The sequence below is a fragment of the Echinops telfairi genome, unplaced genomic scaffold, assembly GCF_000313985.2.
Source record: "Echinops telfairi isolate 266 unplaced genomic scaffold, ASM31398v2 ScPeMD7_655;HRSCAF=1070, whole genome shotgun sequence".
NCBI classification, from domain to species: domain Eukaryota; kingdom Metazoa; phylum Chordata; class Mammalia; order Afrosoricida; family Tenrecidae; genus Echinops; species Echinops telfairi.
The window spans coordinates 10,381,556-10,391,109 of NW_022104553.1; the positions used below are offsets into that span (position 1 = coordinate 10,381,556).

A 9,554-nucleotide genomic window follows, 5' to 3' on the forward strand; every position below is an offset into this window, starting at 1 on the left:
CCCGCTGACTCCCCGCCGACGCGTCCAGGCCCCGGCGTCCCGCGAAGACCCGCGCCCGCCCGCGCAGATCCCGAGCAGCGGCCCGACATGGCGAAGAGCACGGCCATCGGCATCGACCTGGGCACCACCTACTCGTGCGTGGGCGTGTTCCAGCACGGCAAGGTGGAGATCATCGCCAACGACCAGGGCAACCGCACCACCCCCAGCTACGTGGCCTTCACCGACACCGAGCGCCTGATCGGCGACGCGGCCAAGAACCAGGTGGCGCTGAACCCGCAGAACACGGTGTTCGACGCCAAGCGGCTGATCGGCCGCAAGTTCGGCGATGCGGTGGTGCAGTCGGACATGAAGCACTGGCCCTTCCAGGTGATCTGCGACGGCGACAAGCCCAAGGTGCAGGTGAGCTACAAGGGGGAGACCAAGGCGTTCTACCCCGAGGAGATCTCGTCCATGGTGCTGACCAAGATGAAGGAGATCGCCGAGGCGTACCTGGGCCACCCGGTGACCAACGCGGTCATCACGGTGCCCGCCTACTTCAACGACTCGCAGCGCCAGGCCACCAAGGACGCGGGCGTGATCGCGGGCCTGAACGTGCTGCGGATCATCAACGAGCCCACGGCGGCGGCCATCGCCTACGGCCTGGACCGGTCGGGCAAGGGCGAGCGCAACGTGCTCATCTTTGACCTGGGCGGGGGCACGTTCGACGTGTCCATCCTGACCATCGACGACGGCATCTTCGAGGTGAAGGCCACGGCCGGCGACACCCACCTGGGCGGGGAGGACTTCGACAACCGGCTGGTGAGCCACTTCGTGGAGGAGTTCAAGAGGAAGCACAAGAAGGACATCAGCCAGAACAAGCGCGCCGTCAGGCGGCTGCGCACCGCCTGCGAGAGGGCCAAGCGCACCCTGTCGTCCAGCACCCAGGCCAACCTGGAGATCGACTCCCTGTTCGAGGGCATCGACTTCTACACGTCCATCACCAGGGCGCGCTTCGAGGAGCTGTGCTCCGACCTGTTCCGCGGCACCCTGGAGCCCGTGGAGAAGGCCCTGCGCGACGCCAAGCTGGACAAGGCGCAGGTGCACGACCTGGTGCTGGTGGGGGGCTCCACGCGCATCCCCAAGGTGCAGAAGCTGCTGCAGGACTTCTTCAACGGGCGCGACCTCAACAAGAGCATCAACCCGGACGAGGCGGTGGCCTATGGGGCGGCGGTGCAGGCGGCCATCCTGATGGGCGACAAGTCCGAGAACGTGCAGGACCTGCTGCTGCTGGACGTGGCCCCGCTGTCGCTGGGGCTGGAGACGGCCGGCGGCGTGATGACGGCCCTGATCAAGCGCAACTCCACCATCCCCACCAAGCAGACGCAGACCTTCACCACCTACTCGGACAACCAGCCCGGGGTGCTGATCCAGGTGTACGAGGGCGAGAGGGCCATGACGCGGGACAACAACCTGCTGGGCCGCTTTGAGCTGAGCGGCATCCCGCCCGCCCCCAGGGGCGTGCCCCAGATCGAGGTGACCTTCGACATCGACGCCAACGGCATCCTGAACGTCACGGCCACGGACAAGAGCACGGGCAAGGCCAACAAGATCACCATCACCAACGACAAGGGCCGCCTGAGCAAGGAGGAGATCGAGCGCATGGTGCAGGAGGCCGAGAAGTACAAGGCCGAGGATGAGGTGCAGCGCGAGAAGGTGTCCGCCAAGAACGCCCTGGAGTCCTACGCCTTCAACATGAAGAGTGCCGTGGAGGACGAGGGGCTCAAGGGCAAGATCAGCGAGGCCGACAAGAAGAAGGTGCTGGATAAGTGCCAGGAGGTGATCTCCTGGCTCGACGCCAACTCCCTGGCCGAGAAGGAGGAGTTTGAGCACAAGCGGAAGGAGCTGGAGCAGGTGTGCAACCCCATCATCACTGGCCTCTACCAGGGGGCAGGGGGCCCCGGGGCCGGGGGCTTTGGGGCTCAGGCTCCCCACGGTGCCTCTGGCTCTGGCCCCACCATTGAGGAAGTGGATTAGGACACTTTCCTGGCTTGTGCATGTTCTTTGGCACTGCTGAAACTCAAGGACCTTGCATTTCCTTATATTTTAAAATACTTTTGGCCTTTTTCCCCTTTCATTTATAATTAAGTTGTAATGCAAAGGTAACTCGCTATCATTTTTTTGTTAAGGGTTTGTATATAACTAGTGTTTATTATTAGCATTATTTGCATTAGTGTACCTTGGTAATATAAACTTTTCAGTCCTCTTAATCTTCACATGAACCGACACTGCCACCTTCTGTCTGATTTCTGCTTTGCAAAGCTTGCCAAAGTCAAAAGACTGTTTTATTTTTATAATGCTTACTTCAAGTTGAAAAATAAAACATGAAAAATATGGTAATGTTTCTCTTGTTGGTATTTGGGGAGTGACAACTCCCATCCCTGGTTGGGGAAACCAGTAAGATTGCTGGTTTGGTGACCAAAAGGTTTTGGGGATTCGTGTTCACCCAAAGGTATCTGGGAAGAAAGGCCTGGTATTGTATTTGTGAGAAATCATGGAAAACCCTTTGGAGCACAGTTCTGACACATTAGAGTGCCACGAGTTAGGGGTCACTTAATGACAAGCGGTTTAGGGGATTGCCAACCCAAACCAAATTCACTGCCCTCAAGTTGATGCCTGACTCCTAGTGGCCCCCTGTGGGTTTCCCAGAGTGGCTCTTTATGGGAGTGGAAAGTCCTGCCTTTCTCCTGCAGAGAGGCTGAAGGGTTGAAGCTGACCACATTCATTGCAGCCCAATGGGTAACCACTACACCACCAGGGTGCCTTTGGGGCTGGGTATATTTGAATTCCATGGACAAAGAAAGGGACAATGCTTTGGAGGGAAAGGAACATTATAAAGGGACTTCAAAAAAGTTTATGAGGAAGTGGGATTGAAAGGTAATAGAAAGGTCCACAAACCTTTTGAAGCTCCCTCTGATACCAAGGACCATGCCTGGACTTGAGATTCACGGTGGGAGTTGAATGACATCTTGCTAGGGAGAAAGCAAAAATGGCAGGTGCCCATTTTGATTGCAATCAAGTCCACAGTAAGGTGTTAAGGAGAAGTTGGTGGGTGTTGACTGGGCAGGAGTGGGCAGGCCCTGTGGAGGGTGGTTCCTGCTTCCCAGCTGTCTGCCCTGCACTTTGCGTGTTTCATTGTTAACTCCTTACCTATGATTCCTCTAGGCTTTTATTTAGCTTACAAAATTGGGGGTGGATAAAACACCTTGACTGTAAATTCCTGGGGTTACCAAGTGCAAATTACATAGCCTCCTTTTGCCTTTGTTGCTTCCTTTTAAATTTCCATCCAAATGGCCTTCCTTCCCAAGCCTTGAGATCATTTTCAGTAGAAACAAGGGAGTTTCAAAACTAGCAATGTCCTTAGCACCTTCCCTAGTAGGAGAGACCCACAAGACCTTTCCTTCCCACACAGCCTGGAACTGACTACTCCCAACTCAGTCAGACTAGAGATCCATTGTTATATTTGTCACTAAATCTTTGCCTTGTGAAAAAAGGAAATATTTAAAAATGAACAAAGTACAGTAAACTTGTAAAGGAAGAGGAATATGGTAAGAATTCTTTTGGTTCCTGGGCTACTTCTCAAAAGGCTAGTTTAGTTGTTAGCTAACTGAACCTTTCAGGAGTATTAAGATGCAAGATGCAATTTAACTGCTGTAACAGGAGTAATTGGGGCTTCTCTGTTGTAACTGCCAGAAAGTAATGGGAACAAACCCTTTAGTTTTTTTTTTCAACCCTTTAGCTTTTAAAAAATATTTTTATGAATCATTTTATTGGGGGGATCTTACACATCTTATAACAATCCATCATTCGATTGTATTAAGCACACTTGTACATATGTTGCCATCAACATTCCCAAAACATGTTCTTTCTACTTGAGTCTTTGGTATCAGCTCCTCTTTTTTCCCCTCCTCCCACCCTTGTGAATCCTGGACCAATGATATATTATTATTGTTATTTTGTATCTTACACTCTGTCTTTCCCTTCACCCACATTTCTGTTATTTGTACCCCTGGGGGTGCTATATATCCAACCTTGTGATGGGTTCCTCCTGTCTCCCCTTCCCACCAAATCCTTGTACGCCCAGGGAGCCACAGTCCTCTATCCAAATATTAAAATCATTTGGAGAGAACTAAAAAGAAACTGATGTCTCTCAGACTGATTCAGAATCTCTGGGTCTAGACGTTTGTATACTCTTTAAAACTACACGGGTGAGACCTGTTCGACTAGAGGCTGCTCCAGATTTTATTTTCATAGGGAAGAAGGAGGTTCTAGGAGAGAGATGACAAGGGGGTGTCACCGGTTTGGAGGCAGAAGTTGGTGGCAAAGGACTTTCTGCTGGTGAGCTGGGGTCCAAAAGTTTGGAGTCTTAAAAACTTGACTGGCTTGAAGAGGTAAGGAAATCATCAACAATAATTTAATGGGGTGTGTGGGGGTAACTTAATGGGGACATAAGGGAACACTCTGAAGCAGATCCAATTAAGGTCAAGACACCCCCCCCCCCCAGTTGGGCAAGTGGTTCATTAGGAAGCAACACCAGAATCGCAGTCATTGTCTATTTATATCCATACCAGAGGGCTTCAAAAAGCTCGTGGAAAAAATTCCGTTTTCCCAAGAACTTTTGAAGCCCCTCATACACGTTTGGAAACTTTAAAGCTGAGCTCCTAGGAGCTGAAAATGTGCCAACTGAAGACGTGAATACTATAGGTTCTTGGAAGTGAATATATGTATGTGAATACATACATGTATACATTTTAATGGAAGGCTGGGCCTTTGGGGGGGAAATAAATGCCAGGGGGGAGTAAGTAATGGGATATATTTCCTGCACTCACAGTGGCCACCTTCCAAATTTTTATGCTCACGGCACCTAAATTCTATGACTCAAAAAGATTGGTTTTCCAAGGTTTGCAGCCCCCAAATCACCCTCTTGCCTTTCTCACAAAACATGAAAAAAAGAAAAGATGCCAACATAATCACCAAACACGATCTGCATTTGGAAACGAGGGAAGTTTAGGGTGGGATTTGGGATAATATACAAATCGGCGAACGAACTCAAAACCCAAACACACTGTCCTAATGGTCATAGCGACGCCACAGGGCAGGGTGGGACTGCCCCTGTGAGCTTCCAAGACAGTCACTGCCCTTGGAGAACCAAGGGCAAGTACAAACGACTTAAAACAGGGCCTGTCAACAATCGTAGCCCTTATTCGGTTAGCTCACAACTCCTGCACGCCCACCTGGTGACGGTGACAAATGGCGCTATTCAGAGAGCACCTCATACTTTCCCTTGTCTTGGGCCAATTTCCGGGCCACCCACCGCTCAGGTGGCACCGGTGAGGACGAGGGAGAAGTAAGTCCATGGGCTTTAAGGGCCCGCGCAGGTGCGGGTCGCTTTCTTACTGCCCGGCCACCTGTACAACCGACGACTGGACGGGCCGGCAGGGGGCGGCAGAGGGCCCACCCGCGCGCTGGCGCGCCGGCGCCGGGGGCTTTCTCGCGCCTGGCCAGCCAGTTCACCTGTTTTTTGTTTTTCAAAATTCACACAACGCCCCAGCATTGGCTCAGGAGAACGTTCAACATTCTCCCATGGCCTCTTTGTCATCTTTGTCACTCTGCCTCCTTCGTATTTGAGTGGACGGTGGCGAGAAAGTCACGGATCCAAGCAGGCATCTACGAAGACAGCCACGCCGTTCAGGCCCCCTAACCTCGCCTGGCTATAAATAGCGCTGGCGCCGCCCCATTCGCTCTCTTGTTCCTGCTGTGGCCGGACCTGCACGTGGTCACTATGGAGGGGCTCTCGTCCGCCGGGCCTGCCCGGTGCTGCCGTGGTGGGAAGGGAGGCCTCGCCGCCAGGGCGCCCGGCGCCTTCTTGGCGCGTCGCCGCGTGCAGGTACCGGGCGCCAGGCTGGGTGAGGGGACGTGGCCTGGGCTGAGAAGGATGAATTCCCATTACAGACTAGAGTTTCTGATGTCTCCGTGACGCCATTGCTCGGAACTGACCCAGCCCGGACCAAGGTGAAGTTGATGGACTCGACCAAGGCCTCTGCTGACGCGTCTTTTTTGTTCCCCTTTTCTCCAGGTCCCCGAGTCCCGCAGCATGGTGGCGCAGGGAGTGGGTGCTGGACTGCTAACCGCAAGGTCAGCAGTTCAAAACCCCTAGTCACTCCCCCGGCGAGAACGAGGCTTTTTAAAACTGCCGTAAAGCGTTGCCGGGTCCCGATGGCCGTGAGAGCCCGCCAGGCATCTGCCTGCAGCACCACAAGGTGAGTGTTGTGGAGTGATGGTCGCAGGGCGAGGGCGAGGATGATGACCCCAGGTGATTCTGAGTGACTTTGCTGACGCATCACCGCAGCGCGCTGACGACCCCTCTGCCCCACAGGCCGGGAACCCTAATCCCTGGGTTTTGGGGAGAAGCCATGAGTCCTTGGTGTAACCCCTTTATTCTTAATTCCAGTGCCTCGGTCCGTCAAGCTGTTGTCATTGAATAAAGGTGAGTTTCCCTTATCCAAGTGCTTCTATTGATACTTGTCCCCACGTTGTATCTTCAGGAGGCACAAGGACCTGCCTGCTTATATGATACATAAGGAGCAGATGCAAATGTCTGCTCTTGATTTTCCAGGACCTTACTTCTTGCCTTACATTACTCGTGTGTTTATTTTAGTTTCTGTAGTCGCCCATCTTTTTACTAAACGTTCAGTCTTAGCCTTCCACTTTGTATATTCGAAAGGAACGTTTGCGGTCTGCCCTGGGTGTTTCCCTCGATGTTACTAGATCCGTGTTGGAGAATGGCTGCTCTCACCCACGTCTCCCGGCCCGACATTTGGGAATGATGATTTCTCAGACTAGAGTCTCTGACTGGTCTTGATGTCTTTTTGTTGTCTGACTCATTTGGGGAAGGCGGCAGACACTTGGGTTGCTGAGAACAGGACCTACAGGGATCTTCACTGTGAGCCGTCTCGTTCATTGATTATTTTGTTTCCCTTGCTAGTGAGAGCCACGGGAGCTCAGCCAGTACCCTTTCCAGCATGGCGGCCTTAACTCGATTACTGAAGGACTGGAGTCTGCCTGCTTCTTGCAGAAGCACTTTCAGATGCCCCTTCTAAAGCATGGCAGCCGTGGTGAGTGTCCTCCATTTTGCCTTCCAACCCAGAGTGGGAATGATGACTTGGTTGGACTAGAGTCTCTGAGTTCATCTCTGAGGATCTTTGAAACCACCTGATCCACTCTCCTCTCCCTCTGCTCCACTCCTTGCTGCCTGCTTGAGCCTAACATGTGTTCCTTTTATGAACTTACAGGATTTTACACACACCCAAGAATGTGTCACCTGCCTGGGGTTGGACGGATCCTGAGGACTTGACATCGGCTTGTGTATTAGCACGAGCAACTGACAACTGAAGGAGATCTCTAGAAGTGCTGGATGACTTAGTGACGAGCAGGTGGCTTTCACCCGTATTTCGTTATCTTATACAAGTGCCTGCTTTTTAGTCGATTGCAATAAAATGTTGATAAGTGGCTTTTTTTGTCTTTCTGGAAATAAGATGGTACAAAACTATTGGAGATGGTGAAGGGTATAATGCCCTATTGACTTTTAACATTGGGGTTTTGATGGTGCTGAATAATATCATGGGCCCCTAATTGGCCTTTTGATGTATCCATGGAAAGATCATTTCTCTTAGAGGGGATTCTGTTCATGGTGCTCATCAGGATATGAGCATTTAACAATTTTAGGCACCTTGTACCTGCGAGGACAGGAGCCCTAGTAGGGAATTACTCTCTTAGAGGTGTCAGCAGCCTGCTCTGCAGGAGAGCGATAGGGGCTTTCTACCTCTAGAAAGAGTTGTCAGGAATAGACAGTTCTACCCTGTCCTGTGAGGTTTGAGATTTTTACACCCTAGAAGGTATGAAGTGCCTGCTAGAGATGCTGATGTGTGGTCCGAATGGAATGTCAGTTCTTAACCCCTCACTTGACACTCCAAAATGTCCCAAGTTAAATACTGTGATTTTTTTAATGGGTGTAATTTTTAAAAATCATTTTACTGCGAGCTCATACATAAATAGGTAATTTTTGTTAAAATTCTAAGTCCCTCACTGGTTCCTTGGAGTTTTAGAATATACATGGTTAATAACGGCTTCCTATGTTCCCACCTTGCTTCTTTCAGCCTTGTTAGCCATTCATTCACTGCACTGCTCTAGCCCTTTCCCCCCCTAGTCCCCATCATTTTACCTGTGCTCCGCTCACCCACCCCACTGCCCCTGCTCTGGATCTGCTGTCACAATAATCTGCATATAACCCCCTCCCAGGGGGGCGGACAACAGAAAGTGGGTGAAGAGAGGCTGGTCAGTGTAAGGCATGAAAAAATGATTGATAAATTATCAATGGTTCATGAGGGAGGGAAAAAAGCCAATACCAAGAGCTCAAGTAGAAAATGTTTTGAAAATGATGGCAATAAAAGTACAAATGTGCTTGATGCAATGGATGGATGTATAGATTGTGATAAGAACTGTACGAGCCCCCAATAAAAGGGTTTAAAACAAATCTGTTCTATTACAGTACCTCTACTTCAGGCTCTCCATTGGAAGGTGGCACCCACTTCCCATTCTAGAATGGCATTGCTGTTAACTAAATGCCAGCAGCATACAGTGTCCGCCACGATACCCAGAGGTGGGCAGGCCGGATCACCAGGAGACTGGGAGGAAGTGACCATGTCGCCTTCACTTCCTGTTTTTGCCTCTGAGCTGAGTAAATCTGGCTCAGTCACAGCCGTGAATCTGCCCATGGCCGACCTGACCTTTGACCTCTGCTAGACCCAAGAGGGCAGCCCTTTGCTGTTTCAGAACTGTCCTGCCCATTCCTGCTTCTGTCCTCCATTCTCTCATTCCTCTCCCAGTGCCTGCCTCCCACGTACCCTCCTGCTCCCATGGTCTCTCAGCTGCACCTCCTGCCTGCAGGAGCCTCTAGCCCTGCTATAGCAGTTAGCCCCCCACACTCTCCAGTGCTGGTGAGACATCCCCTTGCTCCTGAACCTGCCACTTCCCACCTGAGCAGATCACTGACCATTTGAAACCACCTGCCCCGCCCCCCAAACTTGTTGCCATCAGCTGATTCTGCCTGTGGATGAAGTGCTCCCGAGGGTTTCATTGGCAGTCGTCACAGTGGCGCTGTTGAGTGGATTCAGACGTTTGCACTTTATGCTGGCAGTTGAGGCCAAACCATTTGTGGAACCCTGGTGTCCTCGTGGTTATCCATCGAGCTGCTAATACCAAGGGCAGCAGTTTGAATCCACCAGCGGCTCCTCTGGAGAAAGACGGGGATTTCCACTCCCATAAAAAATTACAGTCCAGCTCGGAAGCAACAAAGCCCACATGGAAGAAGCACACAAGCCTGTGTGATCACGAGGAGTCAAAGGGATGAGGTATCAGGCATCAAAGAACAAAAAATCGTATCATTGTGAATGAGGTGGAGTGGAGACCCAAAGCCCATCTGTAGGCAACTGGACATTCCCTTATGGAAGGGTCTCAGG

The 9,554-nt window shown here is 51.5% G+C and overlaps 1 protein-coding gene, 2 long non-coding RNA genes and 2 other non-coding genes across 6 annotated transcripts in view; 4 read left to right on the forward strand and 1 right to left on the reverse strand.

Moving 5' to 3' along the window:
• Window positions 1-5,414, reverse strand: part of LOC123521946 — a 23,992-nt gene extending 18,578 nt beyond the window's left edge. Inside the window, exons 1-2 of the long non-coding RNA XR_006680281.1 lie at window positions 5,271-5,414; window positions 2,935-3,008 (exon numbers count right to left, since the gene is read on the reverse strand). This is a non-coding gene — a long non-coding RNA (uncharacterized LOC123521946). The remainder of the gene's footprint in view (window positions 1-2,934; window positions 3,009-5,270) is intronic.
• Window positions 55-2,372, forward strand: HSPA1B (heat shock protein family A (Hsp70) member 1B). Its single transcript, XM_004711714.3, has one exon. The coding sequence runs from the start codon at window positions 88-90 to the stop codon at window positions 2,011-2,013; it is 1,926 nt and encodes a 641-aa protein (XP_004711771.1). The 5' UTR covers window positions 55-87; the 3' UTR covers window positions 2,014-2,372.
• A 457-nt stretch (window positions 5,415-5,871) lies between the features above and the next one.
• LOC123522001 lies at window positions 5,872-8,328 on the forward strand. Of its 2 annotated transcripts, XR_006680320.1 has the most exons (5): window positions 5,872-5,923; window positions 6,113-6,296; window positions 6,488-6,523; window positions 7,022-7,151; window positions 7,329-8,328. It is a non-coding gene; the product is annotated as an uncharacterized LOC123522001 (long non-coding RNA). The 2 variants fall into 2 exon arrangements; XR_006680319.1 differs by lacking the exon at window positions 5,872-5,923 and having other exon boundaries at window positions 5,976-6,296.
• Window positions 6,334-6,395, forward strand: LOC115870408. The gene has a single exon (XR_004046686.1). It is a non-coding gene; the product is annotated as a small nucleolar RNA SNORD48 (small nucleolar RNA).
• LOC115870407 lies at window positions 6,856-6,919 on the forward strand. The gene has a single exon (XR_004046685.1). It is a non-coding gene; the product is annotated as a small nucleolar RNA SNORD52 (small nucleolar RNA).
• Window positions 8,329-9,554: the final 1,226 nt, after the last annotated feature.